This window comes from Lepus europaeus, chromosome 1 (assembly GCF_033115175.1).
Source record: "Lepus europaeus isolate LE1 chromosome 1, mLepTim1.pri, whole genome shotgun sequence".
Taxonomy (NCBI): domain Eukaryota; kingdom Metazoa; phylum Chordata; class Mammalia; order Lagomorpha; family Leporidae; genus Lepus; species Lepus europaeus.
Genome location: NC_084827.1, coordinates 3,457,468 through 3,480,731, shown reverse-complemented (window position 1 = coordinate 3,480,731; position 23,264 = coordinate 3,457,468). Strand labels below are relative to the sequence as shown.

The 23,264-nt window shown below is 42.0% G+C and overlaps 1 protein-coding gene across 1 annotated transcript; it reads right to left on the bottom strand.

Moving 5' to 3' along the window:
• Positions 1-15,092: 15,092 nt before the first annotated feature.
• Positions 15,093-15,670, bottom strand: TAS2R5 (taste 2 receptor member 5). The gene is given in 4 exon segments (XM_062194582.1): positions 15,093-15,142; positions 15,145-15,420; positions 15,423-15,522; positions 15,524-15,670. Coding segments are annotated over 4 exon segments (573 nt in total).
• Between the last annotated feature and the right edge of the window lie 7,594 nt (positions 15,671-23,264).

The window sequence follows — 23,264 nt, the reverse complement described above, 5'->3', positions numbered from 1 at the left end:
CCAATGTTATATTGTATGAGAATTTGCTTCATAAGTCAATGGAACAAAGTGAATAGTGAATAAAGTACAAATCATTCAATAAGCCAATAAGATAGGTCAGTCATATTGTTCCTCATCGCCACTTCCAGATATTTTTCTGACCCCTTCCCTTAAAAGTGCTTTTGCCATGGGACCCCAAATCCTATTAAGCTGGATGGTAAAAATGACATCTTAAGTGTTAAAATGATCATATAGATAGGATTAAGGGATTATATAAAAAAGATCAAAGGTCTGGTAATAATAATAGATAGAATTAAAGAATATTCCAACATGGGAAGCAGTCCACACAGCAGATTCATAAAATGACAATTGCTCTAAACAGCACTCTGTCCTAAGAATGCCCTTATGGCATTCTGGTCTGGCTAAAAAGCCCATGAGAGCATTTCAGTCATGGAAAGCCAAGACACTCTGGCAAAAAAATGTCCTACATGAAGGATCTCTGTGAGTGAGACCCCAGTGGAAAGAAGTAGCCATCAAAGAAGGAAGTACTTTTCTCTGAAGGGAAGAGGGAACTTCTGCTTTGCTTATGGCCTTATCTAAGTACTGATGGAGATTGTAGATTCAAAAGGCTTCCATAGCCATGGCAGCTCATGTCAAGAGCCTCAGGTGATCACTGATGTCATACATAAGAGCATTAATTAAATAACAACAGGAGTCACTGTGTGCTATTCCCATGCAGGACCTCTGTTCTCGGTGAGTTATATTATGAGAATTAACTGTAAAACTTGTTTTTAAACAGTTTGTGTGTATGTGTGTGTATATGTGTGTGTGTAAACTGTTGAAATTTTACTTAGTATAGAGTTGGGCTTCTGTGTATAAAGTTAATTGAAAATGAATCTTAATGGAGAATGGCACTGGGAACAGAAGAGGGAGGACGAAGTGAGGTGGGGGGGGGGGGGGACCGGTATGGTGGGAAGAATCACTATATTCCTAAAGTTGCACTTGTGAAACTTGTACTCATTAAATGAAAGGTTTCTTTGGGGAAAAAAAAAAAAAAAAAAAAAAAAACGCTCCACTTTAGTTAACTAGATTTGAGGACCTGAGACAGAATTTCATAAGCATACCCCTCCAAGTGACCACAGAACATGTGTCTGTCTCGCAATAAATGTGTGCCATCTCCTGAAAAAACTCTGGTTTAAGCATAAAAATAGACAGACCAACGGAACAGACAGAAACTCCAGAAATAAATCCACATGGCAAAGACCAGCTCATCCTTGACAAAGAGGCTAAATCCGCTCCTTGAGGAAAAGACAGTCTCTGCAATTGACGTTGTTGGAAAAATTGGATTTCCACGTGAAGAAGTTTGAAAAAAGACCCCCTACACAGCACAAACACTCAGACACTATCATAGGTAGCAATTTTATTGATAAGACATCCAAAAGCACACGCAATAAAAGCAAAAATAGGGAGTTTCAATACAGGAGAATAGTGACAGGATGGTTCAAATCACACGGTGCAAAATTAATATTTAAAAAGGGAAGAAACCACATGACTAAGATAAAGCTGAGGGATATTCACAGCGGGAATCCCAGCGAGAATAACAGAGACAGTGCAGGTCCTGCCAAAAGAGCAAATAAGAATCAAAAGAAAAAAACAAAACAAGAAAAACAGCAGAGGCCTGGACCTGGGGAGGAGAACACTGGCCCTGCAGACCAGGCGAGATGGGGTCCACAGGCTCCCGGAGCCGTGGACAGCAGCAGGAGGGAGAACTTGGTGAACTGCTTTTTAAGTTCCTGCAACCCCACCTTGGGACAGCAGAAGCGGGATGAGGAAAGAAGAAAGGGTAAAGAAGGGAAGGAAAGAATGAAGGGAGGGAAAATGGAGGGGGAAGGGAGGGCAGAGGAGGGGAGGGGGAGGGGGAGGGAGCAAAGAGAGAGGGAGAGAGGGAAGGAGGGATGGAGGAAGAGAGAGAGGGAGGGAGGGGGGAAGGGAGGGAAGAGGTGGTGTACCTCTCTCCCCTCCCTCCCCCCTCCCTCCAACCCTTCTACAGCAGAGACTTGCAGCCAGCCAGGAGAAGCCATTTTGTTTGGTTGGTTTTTTTGTTTTTGTTTTTGCTTTTGTTTCTGACACAGGCAGATAGCTGCTGCCCCTACTTCCCATGCAACTGATAAAGGGTTAATATCCAGAATCTATAAAGAGCTCAAGAAATTCAATAACAACAAAACAAACAATCCAATTAAGAAAAGGGCAAAGGATTTGAACAGGCATTTTTCAAGAGTAGAAATTCAAATGGCCAACATACACCGGAAAAAAATGCTCAGGATCACAAGCCATCACAGAGATGCAAATCAAAACCACAATGAGGTTTCACCTCATCCCAGTTAGAATGACTTTCATATAGAAATCAGTGAATAATTAATGCTGGCAAGGATGTGTCAAAAAAGGCACCCTGGTCCACTATTGGCGGGAATGTAAACTGGCGCAATCACTGAGGAAGACAGTATGGCGATACATCAGAAATCCGACTGTAGACCTATCACATATATGACCCAGCCATCCACTCCTGGGAATTTACCCACACCAAAAGAGATCAGCATCTGAAAGCGTTACCTGTACCCTCATGTTCATTACAGCACAAGTCACAATAGCTAAGACATGGGATCAACCCAGATGTCCAACAAATGTTGACTGGATAAAGAAATTATGATATATACATAAACTATGGAGTACTACTCAGCTATAAAAAAAATGAAATCCTGTCTTTTGCAACAAGATGGTTGCAACTGGAAACCACTGTAACCAGTGAAATAAGCCAGTCACAAAAAGACAAATATCATATGTTTTCCCTGATCTGAGGTAACTAATACAATACCTGAAATGTAATGTATTGGAGTGAAATGGACATTTTGAGATCCAATGATTGTTTATAGCCCTTGTCTCTTCCGTTGAGGAACAGTGCTTTTTTTTTTTTTTTTCTGCTTCGTGTTATTTGATGAACTCTTTTACTTAGTGTAGGGTTAACTATATAATCATTGAGTAAACTGAAACTAGATCTTTGTAAAATTTAAGATTGGGAATGTGAGAGGGAGGAGGAAGAAGGGTTGGAGCATGAGCAGGAGGGACGGTGGGGGGAAGTATCACCATGTTCTTAAAGCTGTATATATAAAATACATGAAACTTGTATAACTTAAATCAAATTCAAAAAATAAATAAATTATGTATAAAGATTTGAGCAGGGAGGAACTAGCAAGGGGAAGTAAAGAGCCCAGATACTTGGGAAGCCTGGAAGGTTTAGACAAAGTACAGTTAATGACACAGTGAGAGCTACCACTGACAAGAGCCCCAGGCTTTAGGGAAGGCAAGCAGTCACACTTCCAAACCAGTCCTGCAGGACGGACAGAGGGTTAAACACCCCAACGTCTCTCTCTCTCCACTTCATCTGACAGCATTCCACTGTTCCTTTTGGCCGAATCCTAATGGAAGCCGTGGGCAAACGGAATCCAACATATGAAGTCTGTAGAGACAGTTTCGGGATAGGGAGCTATCCTGTAGCTCCTCCCAAAATGGGGGAGGGAGATTTAATTGGCAAATGAGAAATACCCAGCTTGATATTTTATTTTTTCTTATTTTTTTAAATATTTATTTTTATTTGTTTGGAAGGTAGAGTTACAGAAAAAGAGGAACAGGCAGAGAGAGACATCTTCCATCTGCTGGTTCAATCCCCAAATGGGAGCTTGATTCAATCATTACACACTTGTATGCATGTGGTATAAACATCATCTCAATTATATACAATTAAATTTGTCAAAAAATAATTTTTCAAAAAGAGTAGTATGACAAAATTAAATATTTATAGCTAGTACTATATATCAGGCACCCTTCTAAGATCTTTGCATGTATTAATTCACTTAATCTCATGACAAACCTATGTGGTATTCACAGGCCTTCCTGCATAATCTGATATATGTGTTATTATATAAAATTCTGCAAAATCATGTTCAAAAAAAGTTTATAGGGAAAATAAAGTAATTGAAGACTATTTGAAGCCTATGCAACTTTGTAAACACAACACAACTGAAATGAAAAAATCCTAACAAAAATTTTAGAAAGGTATATATCATATATCTAGCATTTGTACCCAGCATCGTTCATTCACAGCTTTCAACCTGATGCTGTGTTCCTTTCAAATCAAATATCTTAAAGGGCATTAATTTTTAAAGATCAATTTTATATCAATTAAAAATCCAAACCAGAATATAGATTTATGTAGTACTATACCATTTCAAAACAGAAGATGGGTATTTTCACAGCTACTGAATCCTCACTTATTGCTTTATCAATAAGGGGTCCTTAAAGGCACCCCAACAGCAACCACATAAGCAAATTGCAAATTTATTCCTTCTACATTGTTAAAACATCTGTAGATACTGTAAAAGTTACCAGTCACAAAAATAGAGTTGAAAACATATTGCTTAAAGTTATAAAATTAATGACTGGAAGAATAAAACAAAACAAAGCTAATCTAATTAAGGAGAATGGAATAAATTTGGGGTCACATGAGAAAACTGCCAAGCCCTGATGAATGAATCTACAATTCAAAACTGATGAGCTTGTAAGAGAGACAAAATAAGATTAGAGTTGTGAAAATAACCACTAGAACTAGAACCAATGATAAAATAAGATTGTATCTGAGCAGCGGAATAAAAAGAACAAGAAAATATTGCTGCTTGTCATCTACATTTCTGTAGTGTTTGAATTATTTTTAATGTTTCAGATCTCCTATAGGCTACACCTTCACAGAACTCAAAATTGAAAAGAATGTTACTGGGGAATCAAAGATGGCTGATAGGGAAAAGATGTACTGATTCTGACCATGGGAAGATAACAGAAGCAAAGCGGACTAACAGCTTTCCCAGGGGAGAGCAGGAGAGAAGTTTGCAGTGGATATTCCACAAAAAGAGAGATGCTGTGTGGCAACATGGATAGTACAAGCACACAGCAGAAAGCAGAAACACCACTTCTGGGGCCTTCAGCAGACAGTATCTTCTTGGAGCAAGGCGAGGGGAGACTATGGCAGCCATGTCACTGGTAATAACGGACTGGGGGAGAACCTTGTGGCCCACACTGACTGGTGGTAGAGGTGGGCAGCGTGTCCACTTAACCCAGGGAAGGGAGAGCACATTTCTTTCTCCCCATCTCCCAACAAAGGTACCCAGCAACTAGCAGGGAGGAAGCACCATCCTAATAAGACAAGTAGAGGCTGTGGTAGCTCATGCATATGTTGGTGATTAAGAGATTTTATCAGAGAGATAAACCCAATATCCCCACTGACTACATCTGGCTTAGAGGGATGCAGGGGGCAGAGTGTCCACTTGGGACTGCGAGGTACACCCCTCCCCCCATTCTATCACAGGTACCAAGGCTGGATCTGGAAACACCTCTGCACTCTGTAGACCGGGTAAGCTTGGTGGGGCTGAGAGCGGATCCCTTGCTCCCTGTGACTGTAGGAATTTTGCACACTATGCTGTGACTGCATGATAGGCAGTGGGGTGTAGCTGGGTCTCTGGGTCTCTGGGCAGTCACTGTGTCTGGCTTCAGAGGAGCAAAGTTCCCTGCCTGGGTGGGTCCTTGCATAGGAATCTGTGCTCTGAGGACCACAGTGTGGTTCATGCACCTATGTGGGTGGGGTTTGCATTCACTGATCACATTGGCAGAGAGGAGCTGAGGCTAGGATCACGCCAGCTGACAATAGAAGGGATCTACCATGCCCAACCTGAGGGTCACCCTGGATTCTCATCCCAACTTGAACACTGACCAGAGCACCCTGCCCCACCCAGCACACAGCTCTGGGTATCCAATGAAGGAGCAGACACTCCACAAAGCCACAGAGGTATATTTCAAAGATAAAAGTTATCAGAGGAGAAACCCAACAAGTGTTTCCAAAGATGCCTTAAAAATGCAGAATTACAAGAAACATGAACAAAGAACACAATATGACTCTCCAAAGATCCCAGAAGCACAGGCAGTCAAAACCAAAATTATCATTTGGGATTGCATCAAATTGAGAAGTTTCTGTACTTCAAAAGAAACAGTCAGGAAAGTGAAGAGGCAACTGACAGAATGGGAAAAATATTTGCAAATTATACTACTGATAAAGGGTTGATAACCAGAATCTACAAAGAAATCAAGAAAATCCACAACAACAAAACAAACAACCCACTTAAGAGATGGGCCAAGGACCTCAACAGACATTTTTCAAAAGAGGAAATCCAAATGGCCAACAGACACATGAAAAAATGTTCAAGATCACTAGCAATCAGAGAAATGCAAATTAAAACCACAATGAGGTTCCATCTCACCCCGGTGAGAATGGCTCACATTCAGAAATCTACCAACAACAGATGCTGGAGAGGATGTGGGGAAAAAGGGACACTAACCCACTGTTGGTGGGAATGCAAACTGGTTAAGCCACTATGGAAGTCTGTCTGGAGATTCCTCAGAAACCTGAACATAACCCTACCATACAACCCAGCCATCCCACTCCTTGGAATTTACCCAAAGGAAATTAATTTGGCAAATAAAAAAGCCATCTGCACATTAATGTTTATTGCAGCTCAATTCACAATAGCTAAGACCTGGAACCAACCCAAATGCCCATCAACAGTAGACTGGATAAAGAAATTATGGGACATGTACTCCATAGAATACTATACAGCAGTAAGAAACAACGAAACCCAGTCATTTGCAACAAGATGGAGCAATCTGGAAAACATCATGCTGAGTGAATTAAGCCAGTCCCAAAGAGAAAAATATCATTTGTTTTCCCTGATCGGTGACAACTGAGCGCCAAAGGGGAAACCTGTTAAGTGAAATGGACACTATAAGCAACAATGAACTGATCAGCTCCTGTCCTGACTTTAGATGTACAATGTAATACTTTATCCTTTTTAGTATTTGTTGTTGTTGTTGTTGTTCTAGTACTATTGGTTGAACTCAGTAATTAACACACAATTATTCTTAGGTGTTTAAATTTTAACTGAAAAGTGATCCCTGTTAAATCTAAGAGTGGAAAAAGAGAGGGAGGAGATGAACAATTTGGAACATGCTCAATCGGTCTGGCCGCAAATGGTGGAGTTAGAAATGTGCCAGGGGATTCCAACTCAATTCCATCAAGATGGCATGTACCAATTCCATCGCACTAGTCCAAGTGATCAATTTCAGCTCACAATTGATAGCTCTGATAGGTCTAAGAGTCAAAGATTTACGGGATATTATAAAACCACTAAACATATGTGTTTTAAGAGTTCCTGAAAGTGCAGAAAGAGAGTAGATTGGAAGTCCTGTTCAGTGAAATGGTTGCAGCAAAGCTTCCCTGATATGGAGAAAGAGAGAGACATCCAAGCACAGGAAGCACATAGGACTCCTGATAGAAATGATCACAAAAGATCGTCAAGAAAACACATTAGAGTCAAATTTTCAACAGTAAAACATAAAGAAAAGATTCTAAAACATACACAAGAGAAACACCAGATTACTTTCAATGAAACAAACAACTGATTTCTCATCAGAAACCATAAAGGATAGGAGGGAATGGATAGATATAGTCCAAGTCCTGAAAGAAAAGAACTGTCAACCCAGAATATTGTACCCAGAAAAGTTCTCATTTGTGAGTGAAGATGAAATAAAGACCTTACAAAACAAACATAAATTGAAAGAATTTGTCAACACTGATTCAGGCTTACTAATGATACTTAAGAATGTGCTACACACAGAAACAGAGAAAGACAGCCATCATTATGGAAAAATATGAAGACAGAAAATCTAGCAAGAGTACAAAGGAAATCCAAGGCAAATATTCATGGAAAATTGGCAGGGCAAAGTCATTACTTAGCAATAGTCACCTTGAATGTAAACAGCCTCAACTCTCCAGTTAAAAGACACAGATTGGATGAATGGATTAAAAAACAGAACCCATCTATTTGCTGCCTGCAATAAAAATACCTCACCAACAAAGATGCGTGTAGACTAAAAGAGAAAGGATGGAAAAAGATAACACATGCTAACAGAAACCAAAAAAGAGCTGGTGTAGCCATCCTGATGTCAGACAAAATAGACTGTAACACAAAAACTGTTAAAAGAGACAAAGAAGTGCCGGAGGTCAGCGGGAAGTGTCACCACAGCTCTGTGAGGAATCCAGTGGAATGAAACCTGGAGATATGGGAGCAGTCTGCCTGTGCTATATATACACTATGGCATACTATTCAACCATAAAAAAGAATGAGATCCTGTCACTTGCAACAAAAAAGATGCAACTGGAACCATTATATTTAGTGAAATAAGCCATTCTCCAAAAGACAAATATCATGTTTTCTCCAATATGTGACCATTAATATAGAATAAAAAAAATTAGGAATGAAACAGACATCTTGTGATATGACTGTCTTTTTAGCTCTTATTTATAGTCCTGTGGGACTGTGGTCATCCTACTTTTTACTTGTTAAATATTATGATTATTAGTAGTCCATTAAGTCTGTTATTATAGTGTGGATTGAAATTATTCTTTGCAAAAATTAATGAAAAGAATAGAAGTGAGGAAAGGAAGGGGCTTGGGGAGGGACAGGAGGAGAGAGGAAACTATGTTTATCTTCTTAGAACTGTATCTAAGAGATACATGAAATCTGTTATCTTTATATTAATAAACATTTAAAAAATTTAAAAAAGATATATTATAGGGGCTGACCCTGTGGCATGGCAGGTAAAGCCACCGCCTGCAGTGCCGACATCCCATATGGGTGCCAATACGAGTCTCAGCTGCTCCACTTCTGATCCAGCTCCCTGCTATGGCCTAGGAAAGCAGTAAAAGATGGCCTAAGTCCTTGGTCCCCTGCACCCATGTGGGAGACCAGGAGAAAGCTCCTGGCTCCTGGCTTCGGATTGGTGCAGCTCCAGCTGTTGTGGCCATCTGGAGAGTGAACCAGCAGAGGGAAGACTTCTCTCTGTGTGTAAGTCTGCCTTTTAAATAAATAAATAAATCTGTTTAAAAAGATACATTATAGCTCTAGGGTGAATCTCAAACTAGATGTCTATCAGCTGACCATTGGATAAAGAAATGGAATATTGCTTAGCCATAAAAAAAAATGCAATCCTGACATCTATCACTAAATGGATACAACTGTAGATAATGAATCTAAATAAAATAATTCAGTCTTAAAAAGACAAACATCTTATGTATTCACTTACTTGTGAAGTTGGTATCAAGCATAAAATTATGTGGGCATCGTATCATTTCCTAGATAACTATAAATGTTGCTTCATTTAGTCATAGCATGTAAGAGACAAAGCATCCTTCTGTCTCTATATTATGAGCATTTTCATGAATCCCTCACGTTGTGATATCACTATCTCTGTTCTCATGAAAATTAAATTACACACACACACACACACAAACATGCATATGAATCAAACTGCATTGCTAAGAATGCAAATTATAAAAGATTTGTTTACATAGGAATGCATTCAAGAGCACATATTTGCCTCCAGATTTGTGTTCTTGGCTAAAACACAAAGCAGCCTCATGGAAAGCCAAGACTCTGTGGCGAAAAATTGTCCTACATGAAGGATCTCTGAGAGACCTCAAAGAAGGAGGTACTTTTCTCTGAAGGGAATAGAGAACGTCCACTCTGCTTACGGCTGTGTCCAAATGCTGATGGAGTCTATGATCACAAAATGCTGCCATAGCCTTGGCAGCCTCTGGCAAGAGCCTCGGTGATCACTGAAATCATAAATAAGAGTGTTAATTGCTAAATTAACAACAGAAGTCATTGTGCACTTACTCTTCATGTAGGACCTCTGTCCTTAATGAGTTGTACCATGAGAACTAACTGCATAACTTGTTCTCAAACTATACTCGATATGGTGTGGGGAGGGGAGATGGGGGGTACAAACTGTTGAAATCTGTATTTAACATAGAGTTGGTCTTCTGCATATAAAATTAAACTAAAAATAAACCATAATGAAGAAGGGAATTGGAGAGGGAGTAGGATGTGGGGTGGGAGTCAGGGTAGGAGGGTGGGTATGGAGGAAAGAACCACTATATTCCTAAAGTTGTACCTATGAAAAATGCATTCATTAAATAAAAGCTTTTTAAAAAAAAACAGTCTCACATCTATCATAAGCTCAATCATATAAAGAAAAAGAAAGAAGTAGACCCAAAAGGTGAATGGGAAAATTCAGGACTATTTTCCACCTTTCTCATGACATAACTGATAAATGAAAATTGCATAAATTTGCAGTATACAATATGGTGTTTTGATATGTCCATACATTATAAAATGATTACCATAATCAAGTTAATAAATATATCTATCATCTCACAGTTATTCATTTTTGAGCATTTTAAAGCCTACTCTCTTAGCAAATTTCAAGCATGTAATAAATATTATTAACTAGAGTCAGTATGCCGTATATTATTCACTTATTATATTGATCTGTGCAAACCTTTGTACATTTTGCTAAACATCTTCCCATTTTTCCCATTTTTCCCATTTTTCCAGCACCTGGAAGTCACCATTTCACTCTTTGCTTCTGTGACTCTGACTTCCTGAAACTGCACACATCAGTGAGATCACATACTATTGTCTGTCTGCACCCAGTTTATTTCACTTAGCATAACATCCTGCAGGTTTGTTCGTGTTTTCCCAAATGTCAGGGTTGTTTTCCCTTTTTAAAATTTATTTATTTATTTATTTATTTTTATTTGAAAAGCAAGTCAAGGCTAAAAAGCCAGGAGCCAGGAATTCCATCTGGGTTTCCAACGTGGGTGACAGAAACCCAAGTCTCTGAGCCTTCGCCTACAGCCTCCCAGGGTGCGCATTTTAGCAGAAAGATGGGTTGGAAGCAGAGGGAAGACCCAACTCCAGGCACTCCAATATGGGATTCAGGCAAGCCAAGCCGTAGCTAAACCAGCTGTGTCACAATGCCTGTGCCTCCTTCTTTTTCAAAACTGAACAATATTCCACTGTGTATGTTTGTGTGTGTGTAATACACACACACACACATAACATTTTCTTTACTCATTCATGCATTGATGTCCACTTAGACTGATTACATACCTTTACTATTGTTTTCTTGTCTAATAAAAGCAAATCATAAAAATGTCTATCTGTTGTGATTTTGGATCTTAGCACCCAGGTATTCCACTAATACCAAATTTGAAAGCTTTGTTGTTTATTTCGCCTGTGTTAAAACACACTTGAACTTGTATATTCAATAGTATGTATATTCAACTTGTATATTCAACAGTACGAAGTCTTACAAGTATGAAAAATGTGGTACACAGTTTACTGGAAAGAACACAAGACTTGTATTCAAAATATCCAGGACTGTTCCATCTGCATCCACTTACCAGCTGAAGACCATGAGCAAATAAATCGTTGCTCCAGCTTGAGTTTTGTCACCTATAAAATGTGGATATAATTAATAGCTGCATAGAGTTGCCATTAAAGTCAAGTGAGATAAAGGACTATATATAAGATCTGATAAAATGCAAAATCTAGGAGAGACAAAGATGGCAGAATAAGGAGGGTGCTTACTGCTCTAGTCTAGGGGTAGATAGTTAAAAAAAAAGGTGGAGAAAGTGAAACCTCAGGGAAGAATTGGAGAGGAAATAGCAGAGGAAACACCATGCAAATTAGAGGGACACTGTGGATCTGCACTGAGGTTGTAGACGCTCACATCTCAGGACCCCAGCACTGAGGGCCTCAGCACCAGCTTTGGAGAGAGGGGTGAGGCCAGACTGCAGCAGCCCATGCCGCTGGCAATAAAGAGGCTGGAAGAGTCTGGCATGCATCCAGCTTGGAGCCCTGTGGGGGACACTGTACCTGCCAACCTAGAGGAAAGAAAAAGGGAGACATGTTTCTCTTCCCTGACCACCTGGCAGTGGCATCCTCTAGCTAGTAAGAGAGATGGAGCCATTTTAGACAAATACAATAGCTGCACCATCTCGTGTCTACACACCCAGCAAAGAGCCAAGAGACACCAGAGTCTGACTCTGATGGGGAGAACTGACAGGGGGCTGGGTGCTTGTGACCATGGGAGCCCTGTGTGCTGGAACTGTGAAAACACTGTGGCTGTGTGTGAGGGTGCAAGGTGTGGCTGGGTCTTTGGGCAGTCCCTGTAGGCAGCTCCACACGCTCAGGGATTTGATTCCCTGGTGAGGGTCATTGCTGTAGGATTCATGCTCACACCAAAGACTGCACGGATTCTTTGTGTGGTTCTTGTGGCAGTGCAGATAAATACTGTACCCACTAGGAATGGTAATTAGATATTGGTCTCCTTGTAGGAGAGGAGGTGAACATGAGACTACGCCAAAAGAGCAGATTAAACTTCCCCTCTTAAAAAAAAAAGTAGGTTTACCATGCCCAATGCCACCTTGAACACTCCCCTCGCCCTGGAGCACTGAACAGAGCTCCCTGGCCACACCCAGCACACTGCTCAGGGTATTCACTGAGAGAGCAGACTCCACTAATCCATAGAGGCAGAGGCCAATGATAAAATTCATCATGGCGGGGGGGAGGGGCAGTATCTCCACGAATGCCTAAAATAAATGCAGCAATTCAAGAAACAAGAATAAGGAAGACGACATGATGCCTCCAGAGGAACACAACACTTCAATAATAGATTGTGAAAATGAAGAGATTGGAGAAATGCCACAAATAGAATTCAAAAAATTGATCATAGGATTACTTAAAAGTAACCAGAAGAAATGAACTAAAGAAATCCATACAAGATATGAATGAAAAATTCTCCAATGAAATTGAGATTTTAAGGAGAAATCAAATAAAACATTAGAAGAGAAGAATTCAATAGAACAAAAATTATTTTTTATTTTTGACAGGCAGAGTGGACAGTGAGAGAGAGACAGAGAGAAAGGTCTTCCTATTGCTGTTCGTTCACCCTCCAATGGCCGCCATGGCCGGCGCGCTGCGGCCGGCGCACCTCGCTGCTCTGAAGGCAGGAGCCAGGTGCCTATCCTGGTCTCCCATGGGGTGCAGGGCACAAGCACCTGGGCCATCCTCCACTGCCCTCCCGGGTCACAGCAGAGAGCTGGCCTGGAAGAGGGGCAACTGGGACAGTGTCTGGCACCCCGACCGGGACTAGAACCTGGGGTGCCGGCGCCGCTAGGCAGAGGATTAGCCTGTTGAGCCACGGTGCTGGCTGAGAACAAATTTTTTAAAAAGCAGTGGAAAGCCTTAACAACAGACTCAATGAGGCAGAAGAAAGACTATCCGACTTAGAAGACAAATCTCTGGAAATTTTATAGCCAGACCAAAAAAAAGAAGAAGAAATTAGAATACTAAAATGGATTAAAAGGACTTTTTACTGATTACTAATTACAGAAAACTTCCCTAATTTGGAGAAAGAAAGGGACATCCAAGTATAGGAAACACACAGAACTTCTAATAGACATGACCAGAAAAGATCTTCAACATGAGACACTGTAGTCAAATTCTCCACAGTAAACATACAGAGAAGATTCTAAAATGTGCATGAGAAAAACAACAGATTACTTGCAGAGGATCTCCAATTAGACTCACAACTGACTTCTAATCAGAAACCCTACAGGCTAGGAGAGAATGGAGAGATATATTCCAAGTCTTAAGAGAAAAAAAACCTGCCAAACCAGAATTTTGTAACTTGTAAAGCTCTCATTTATTAATGAAGGTGAAATAAAGACCTTCCATAACCAACAGAAATTGAAAGACTTTGTCACTACTCATCCAGCCTTACAAAACATGCATAAGGATATGTTACACATAAAAAACACAGAAACATGGTCATCACTACGAAAGAAGGTGAAGGCAGAAAATCTCCCAGTGAAGGGACAAAGGAAATCCACAGTAAACAACAGGAATATTTATAGAAAAACAGTAGAGCCAAGTCATTACTTATCAATAATCACCCTGAATGTTAATGGCCTCAACTCTCCAGTTAAAAGATACAGACTGGCTGAATGGGTTAAAAAACAAAACCCTTCTATCTGCTGCCTACAAGAAACACATCTCACCACCAAAGATGCATGCAGTCTGAAAATGAAAGGGTGGGAAAAGATATTCTATGCCAACAGAAACCAAAAAAAGTGCTGGTATGGCCATCCTAATATCAAACAAAATAGACTTCAACACAAAAACTGTTAAAAGAGACAAAGAAGGGCACTTTGCAATGATTAAGGGATCAATTCAACAGGAAGATATGACTATAATAAATGTATATACACCCAATTATAGGGCACCTGGCTATTTAAAACTAATGTTAATGGATATATGGAGGTATGGACTCCCATACAATAGTAGTGGGCGACTTCAATACCCCACTTTCAGATCAACCAGACTGAAAATCAGCAAGGAAACAACAGTTAATCTACACTATAGAACAAATGGGCCTAATGGATATCAATGGAACTTTTCATCCTACAGTTGCAGAATATAAGAATGTATATTCTTCTCACCAGTTCATGGAACTTTCTCTAGGATAGACACAGGCCAGGCCATAAAGCAAGTCTTAGCAAATTCAAAAAAAATCAAGATCACACCCTGCATCTTCTCTGACCACAATGGAATGAAACTGGAAATCAACAACTCAAGAATCCCCAGAACATATGCAAACACATGGAGACTGAACAACATGCTCCTGAATGAACAGTGGGTCATAGAAGAAATCAAAAGAGAAATCTAAAACTGTCGAGGTGCACTTGACCTCACACCACTCACAGTAACAGCAGCAGAGCCAGTCCTTCTGTGGAGGTCAGCAGCCCAACCTCCACAGGTGCCTACCATGTACCTTAACTCACTGCTTTGGGGAAGAAAGTGACAGGTGTTAGAGAGCAGATTAGCTTGGTTAAGTGAACTATACCAGTTGTTGTCTTTTGGCTTTCAGATCTTTTAAGAACTAAACCCGGTGAAACGCGGTCCAACAAGCTGCAAAGGAGACTGAGAACATGCATAGAGAGACGAATGGAAGGGAAAGGAAGGGAGGGAGAAACCAGCTCTTTGGGAAGGTAGCATGGATCAGGGAAAGAGTGCTGGGCCTGGAGCCAGAAAACAGCGCAGGCGGTCTCAGAAGACTGCATCCATGCTGCCAGCTGTGTGCACGTTCATCTTCCTTGATGTCAGTTAACTGAGACAGTCAGCACCCCAGAGGAAATAACACACACCACGAGAGGCAACCACTTCCCTGCAGCACATCCTGGAACAGGGCACTGAAAGCCCTTGTTGCCTTGGGAAAGCCTACGGGACTTTACGCCAATTCTGACAATAAGTAAGACCCTGATGATGAAAGACCCTCGAAGGCACCAGAGACTCAGGCTGTAGGCCCTCTGCTTCAGCCACAAGCAGGCAAGGAATTCAAACATCGTGATGTTCTTGCAACAGAAGACACCAAGAGAGTGCTGGACTGGCCTACTAGGACCCAGAAGACATTAAAATAGTAAAGATCACAGTTACTCTGGAAAAGCAGAAATAGGCTTAAGTCCAACCTAATCAGCCAACTGCAGAAGAAACTGGCAGCCAGACAGGCCCAGGACCACGAGGTGATATGAAGACCTCCTGAAATTTCTGATACGTTCTCTAAAGCACCAGACCCCAAGGACTCCATTTCCAAAAAGACCACTAAGAAATTCGGCCACAGCCAGCATCCTCAGCCATCCTGGGCAGCAGTGAGCATGGCTGGGGAGTCCAGCCTCTCTCAGCAGTTCTGGGGCAGCAGTCAGCGTGGCTGGGGAAGTGCAGCCTCCCACAGCCACCTAAGAAGTCCCTAGTCTGTGCTGATGCATATGTATGGCCATTGGCTGAGATCAGGGGAAATTCTCTCACCACAAGTCTGGATTTGTCTTTTCCTTCTGAAACCTGCTCTCAAGCAGAAATTAAACAGCTTTGACCAGGAACAGAAAGTTTAGAAGTTATGACACTCTCTGCATTTCCGTCCATATGAATGAACCCTGAGTCTAGACTCAGAGACTGGAAACAGCACCATAGATACCAACTCTCTGGCTCAGAGGTCATGGGCTAAAGCCTAGACATGAGCAGAAAACATCACAAGGCCTCTACCAAGAGAAGAACAAGTTAAAACATTCCTCAGGTTCTATACAATGCCAGATGTGAGCTCATGCGCTATAGAAAACAAAATTTTATTTTCAGAAAAAGAACATTGAATACATAAACACAAAAGATGAATAATCTCAGAAATTAAAACATATTCCATTATCATAGAGAGAAGCAGAAGTTTGGAGCATAACATATTTAAGTGTCAAAGAACAGAAATATGGGTCGTTACATTACTGTTACAAACCGTGATCTTTGAAGCCACATGCTCTGTATTGCCAAGTATCCACGCACACTTGCCTTAGCACATATCTTACATCAAGATCTTGGAAGAATGAGCTCAAAGAAGTATGAGACTAGCACAGTTACCAAGAAATGCAAGAAAAGCGCTTCACATCCCAACTGTGCTGCAACCAACTGATACAAATATTTATGTGGTAGGCTAAATTCTAAGATGGCTCCAAGATTTTCACGCCCTGGTGTACACGCTGTGAATACTCCTAGGGAAAGATTTGCATTGTGAATAAAATTAGTCATTTCTATGACTAGGCAAAGGTGAGAGGGCTTTGTAGATATAATTAATGCTCTAAAACAGTCAATTTTGAGTTAATAAAAAAGGAGAATATTGTGGGTGGGCTCAAGTTAATCAGTTAAAAGCTTTTAAAGAGACACTGGCCTCTCCTGGAGAGAAAAAGAGAGAGAGAGAGAGAGAGAGAGAGAGAGAGAGAGAGAATCCTCCTGCTTGCTTGCCCTGAGGAACCTAGCTGCCATGCTGCAAGGAGACCTGTAGCAAAATGCTGACGAAGGCCTCTACATGCTAAGATGGCTTCAGCCGACAGCCAGCAAGAAGCCTGGGACCTCAGTCCCACAATTACCAGGAATTAAAATCTTCCAGTCATCTGAGCTTGAATGAGGACCTCGAACATCAAGAAGAAATGAAGCTCAGCCTACACTGACCGGAGTTTGTGATCTTGGAAACAGAGGTGACGCTATGCTCAAACTCTTATCCACAGGAGTTTAAATTACAAGTGCATGTCATTTTAAGCTGTTAAATTTGTGCTGCTACACAGCAGACAGAAAACTAGTACAGTGTTCAAACCAGGACAGAAGTGGCTATGAGAAAATGTGAAATAAATGCGATTGGACCAGAAAGGAGGAGAAAGGCCAATTTTGTGGGAAGGCAGCACGGGTGTGGAGGAACGAGTGCCGTACCAAGAGCAAGGAGCCCTGCAGAGTGGCCCAGCACTGCCTCAGACTCTAGGAAGCAGTGGGCAGGCTACTGCCCCACCTTGGGCCTCAGTTCCTCTACGAATAGCATAATAGAATTTTCAGGTTAGGCTTCCACTCCTTTAGATAAGACTGACCAAGTGCTTATAATGTGCTAAGCTATAGGATACTGGGCACAAGGTAGTGAATAATTCACAGTGCCTGCCTCCAGGAAGCAAGCACTTCATATCATCTCCATGCAGCTCCAAGACCCAGGCCTCTAGACTCTGGCTACAGCCTGAGGGGAAGCCGAGTAGACAGTCGCAACTTCCACTGGCCAGAAAACCTGGAAAAGACTTGAATCTGTTTAGAAGCAGTTTCTGTGGCGACTCTTAGAAACATGAGTGTCCCTCTCTCCCCAACTGTTCCACTCTATCATGGAAACTGGAACTCCCTACAAACCATGGGAGCCAACTAATTTGTTTCCAGAAAGCCTAGTCTGGCCTCAAAAACTGTATCTTCAGAAAAAGATAGATTTTTAACAAATACTTTACTACAGGTACGATGAGAAACTAAACCATATAGAGAATTGAGATAATCATTTAGTTAATTTTACTAAGAAAAAACTTACCAAAGATGGTATCCAGCAATTAATGTACAGGTTCATTATTTTTCCAAACACACATTTTGAAATTACAACTATTTTCTATTTCCTTTTATCAAGGAGACACAAGGTATTGGTGAAGAAAATTGAATTATGTAAAAGTAATTTGGAAAAGTGTGATACTTTCCATGCAAAACCTAACAGCCCCACTGTGACTATTATGAATATATGTGAATATTATGAAAATAATGTACTTTGCATTGCTTAGTGAACAACTGTTCTGGTTTCTAGCTTGTTTTTCATATTACCCTCTCATTCTGTTTCAAAATTAATAATTGAGGATAAAAATTTAGTTAAATTTACTTACATCTTTCAACAAATGTTATTGTGGCCCATTGTGCAGTGAATGGGTGACTAGATCCCTCTGTCATGTTGTGGCCTTTAGAACCTCCATGCACAGACCACCTTCCACAGATTCCTCATTTCTTATCACCATTGGGATAGAACGGAGAGAAGAGCACATAGCCATTAGTGTCATGGAAATGGAGATGGTGATGAACTCCAAGGGGCAAGATTGGAGATGACTGGCAAAAAGCCAGACAAGGCCTAAGCCAGGTCAAGGAAGTTCAGAGCCTTGAAGTCTCGGCTCAAACACCCCCCTACCAGTTGTGTGCCCCTTCATATTCCAATGGTGTCTGCACAAGAACACAATCGGCACATGGGAACTGAAACCCCACAATCAGTTTCCAGCATTAGAATGCAATATATAATAACGTGGGCTGAAAATGGACTGCAGGATCCTGCTGTTTCCTGTAAATGGTTGCAAAGCTTCGAGCCCACCAAGGCTGAGAAATGACAAGTGCAGGCCAGCACTGGGGTGCGGCAGGTCAACCACAGCATCCTGCATCAGGCACCGACTCAAGTGCTGGTCTGTGTCTGTCCTGCTTCTGACCCTGCTTCCTGCTAACGTGCTGCAGAGGAAGGCCCATGTACCAGGGTCCCTGCCGCCCATGTGGGAGACCCAGATAGAGTTCCGAGTCTCTGGCTTCAGCCAGGACCAGCCCCAGCCAATGTGGCCATCTGAGGAGTGAACTGATAGAAGATCTCTCTCGATCTTGATATGTGTGTGTGTGTGCAGCTCTGCTTTTCAAATAAATTTTAAAAACAAAAATACAAAGTGATCTTGAAAGATTCCAAAAGAAACAAACAAAAAAAATTACCCTCCATGCCACCTTCCTCCAAGAGTCAGGGGCCAAAAGTCATGACCTTCACCTGGTAGAAGCCACTGAGGAGAGTGGAAAGCTGCAGGCTGGTCTGGCTACCAGGACCAGGAGACACTGACACCAAGCACTGCTTTGGGAAAGTGGAGTCAGGCTCACAGAGCACGTTCAGGTCATCAATAGAGCCTGAGTAGGAGAGGGTGGACAACCACTGTGCCCAAGGCAGTGAGCATTTCCAGGGGCCTCTTACAGCTTTTTTGACTCATCTTCCAAAACTCCAGGTCATAATGCCTCCATTCCCAGCCAGGCAGGCAGGTGAGCAATCCTAAGGGCACAGCAGTGAGCAAGGCTGGGGCAGGGAGTCTCTCACTGCCCTCGCAGAAGGCACCCTGCTTCCTTACTGATGAGCAGATACAGCTGCTGGCTGAGGTCCGATCCCCGGGGTGCCATCAGAATTAAGGTGGACAACTTTACTGCTAAGGACTGATCCTACCACACCTGCTCACTGGTAAAGATGCTGCAGCTATGAACAGAAGAAATGGTCTTGGAAGCAACAAACCCGGCTTCACTTGCATCTACATGACGCCAGCCTGGAATCTGAGATTAGACACAGAGCTGTCCTTCCTAAAACCCAGAGGCCCTGAAGTCCCACTCCCACCATGTCCAACTCCACAAACCTGAACAGGACAGTTTAGAATCCAAACAGGGGCTCAAGTAAGGCACATCAGGTTCCACAAAGGGCAAGTACAACATTTATCAATTACTTGATAAGTAAATACTTGATAATAAATACTTACTGAATGACCACCCTGTGCCAGGCTTCTGTTTCAGCCTCTTGGGACATAGCGTAAAGGAAACAAAATCCCTGCTCTCGTGGAGCTCAAATAATTAACAGTGTTAATATGCTTGTCACTAGAATACATAGACATGAGTTGTATATATACATAAATAAAGCTTTTTTTACAATAACAGGGAATACAAAGGAAAGAAAAGGTGATAAAACGAGCAAAAATAAACATAGGGTAGGAGAAATACTAACTGTTTAATAACAAATTGTGGAGAAAATCTGGAAGGGGAGAAATCTGAGCCACACAGAACTGTCTGGCATATCAGCCGTGAACCAAGAGCTGGAGTGGTGGTGTCCCTCTGCAGAGTACAGGCTCAATGCCTTCTCTACCAGGGCAACCATCTGGGACTCTCACTGTTAAGGGAACTGAAATGGGCGTGCCATTAGACAACTGCCTATCGTTGTACTGAAGTTCCACCACTTCAACGCCACTGCTCTGAGTCTTCAACCACTTTCATTGTGCCTGAACCAAGAAAACAGAACCAGGGAAGTATCAAGTGGAGTACAAGGCTCAGAAGAAACCCCCGGAGGGGGAAAACAGCAGGCTTTACAGGCAGTCTATCCTACAGAGAAGAAGGCTACTGAAGGGAGAGAAACAAAGAACAGCACTGGTTGCAAAGACTTTTACCCGAAAGAATCCCTCCCACCTTTGCCAGAGTACGTACAGCCCCATCACCAGCTCTACGTCTGACGTATCCGGACAACTCGGAAGCATTTTGTGTCCCTGTGTTCTGGCAGCCTTCTAAAACAGCCCCCAGAGTTGTGCCTGTCTTGCCACTAGATGGTGTCTCGGCAGCCCTTCTGCAGCAACTCAGCAAATGAGTTCCCTTACGGAACTGTATTGATCCCGATCTTCAGAGCTGAGCAGATCAAGCACATTGCTAGCAAGCATTGTGACAGGAGCAAACGTGATAAATTCACATACATCAGTCTCCCCAACTTCCTTCTCCGGCACCTTACAAAGAAGAGGGGCTCTGTCTCACTGGCCAGTCCCGCCTCTTGGGCCTTGCAATTTAGGCATGTGGAGGGAAGGGAAGCACCACAGTACCCAGAGTCCGGAGTGCAGGAAGCAGCACGGCATCCAGGAAGAGTGGGCTGAGCTTGGGCAGCACGCTAAGTGGAGAGCAGCAACTATGTCTGCCTGCTTCCCTGGCTAGGAAAACGTGGGGAGATAAATATGGCGCACAAACTTTGGGAGCCTACTAGGAGGGGGAGCTTAATTTCCCTCCTGCTAAGTTTGGGCTAGACTTAATGACTCCGAAAGAATAGAGTGCATAAACGTAAAAAATCAGTAAGCTTCAAAATAGAGAAACACTTTAACCAAGTGATCAAGGTTAACATCAGTGACAAGTCACTGATATCACAGACCCTTGTGATGGGATGAGATGAGAGGGCACCTCCATCTCTGTGCTACACTTCCCCAAAAAGCCCATCTAACGATGAAGAAAAACACCAGATAAGCCCACCAGATGAGGGGCACTCACAAAGTATTTGAACAGTAATATTCAAAACTGTCAAGGTTATGCAAAGCAAGGAAAAGCTGAGAAACGGCTCTGGACTAGAGGAAGCTAAGGAGTTGGGAAAACTGATACAATGGTGTATTCTGGAACAGAAGAAAGGATACTCATCAAAAACTGGTGGAATCTAAATAAGCCTGTAGCTTAATGATAGCAATGTACCAGTGGTAATTCCTTAGTTTTGACAAACATACCATGGTTATGTAAGATCATAACATTAGGGAAAACAGTGAAGAAAATACACAAACTCGCTGTACTCACTTGCAACACATCTGTAAGATACTCTACGATGAAGGGTCATTTTTTAAAAGCCAAGTAAAACTCAGAAATGCATTCTCTGTTTGTATGAGGATTCTGTTTTTAGCAGTTTGAGAGTTGTGCTTTTCCAGAGGAGACCAGACACCTAGATGTTCCCATAACACTGAAAGACCTTAAGAGTAAAGAAACAGAGACGGCAGACCGAGGCTTCCCATTGTCTGTCCGTCCACAGCAAAGTGCTCCCATGTTCTTGCTAGTAGCAGCTCCCAACAGGACACACAGCTTGTGACTAGCTGTCTGTTGATAAACAAGGCACTTGTAGCCATGCACAGAATGGTGATGTGTTTTGAAGTAAGAGAGGGTTGAGCTTGCCTCCCATCTCAACTGGTTATTAACTTATCCTTGTGCAAGTCAATTAATGTCTGAGTTTCAGCTGTCTCTCTGCAGAAGTGATTTTGGTTCTTAGAATGCTACTTGATAGTAAGATAAATTACCTACCCTGCTGCCTAACAAGCAGTGTCATCTACTCACTGTTATTTTCCTCTCTTTCCTTAGTGGTTTCTCTTCATCATCACTACTTTCAAAGACATCAGAGCAGCTGAGGGCTGCTATTCACAGTATGCAAACCCAGTATGAACTGGGTTGCTGCTCCTAGAAGAAGCTGGTCAGTTCTGAAAAACTCCAGAAGCTCTGGTAAGTGCAAATAATAAGAGTTGTATTACCTCGGGACTTTAAAAGCACACTGGAGAGGGATAGAGGAGAGTTAGGAGAGGCCTTTTCTGAGTAGAATCAGTATGTTTAACTCTTTCTTCTCTTGAGACACTTGTATTCAGATCATTATCATCATAGTCATTGCTCCAATCATGAAAGCAGCAGAATTGAGACAAATGATTTTACTGTATTAAAAATAGCTCAGATAGGTTATCAAACAAACAAATCCAGCATGTACCTCGTTTAGATACCTCATTTGCATGCAGTCTGTCCACACACCCAGTCATTGCCAGGGCCTCTGGCTCCTTCCTGTTGAGGCAAGGCAGTTACGGTCACCCCTTTCCCAGATCCCAAATATCACACAGCCACAATCCAGAGAACAGCCAAACTCGACCTCAGGGCAGGGGTGAGGTGTTATCCTAACCTTCCATGGCACGCTTTCCTCTACCCTCCCCCATTTCCATTAACGCAGATCACATCCTTGTGAATTTCTATACCAGGCAGATTCTCATACATGGAGACTTCTTTTCACGTTTTTTTCTTTGTGAAGTAAAATTGGTCATGGACGGTTCTCTTGGTGGGAGGGGTGGGAGGAATAAATTTACATCTGAGTCAATCGTCAGATCACAATATCTAAATCCTTGGTTGGAGGAAAGGGGGTGGCTGACAAACAACTTCCCCATTCCACCCTCACACCTAAAAGGAATGAGAAGGAGGGGATGTAGATCGGAAAAAAAAAAATTCCAGTGGACTCAGACATGCCTGTCACTTTCTCAGGCCTCTTGGGCAAAGTACCCACTAACTTATGAAAAAGAATATTATTGA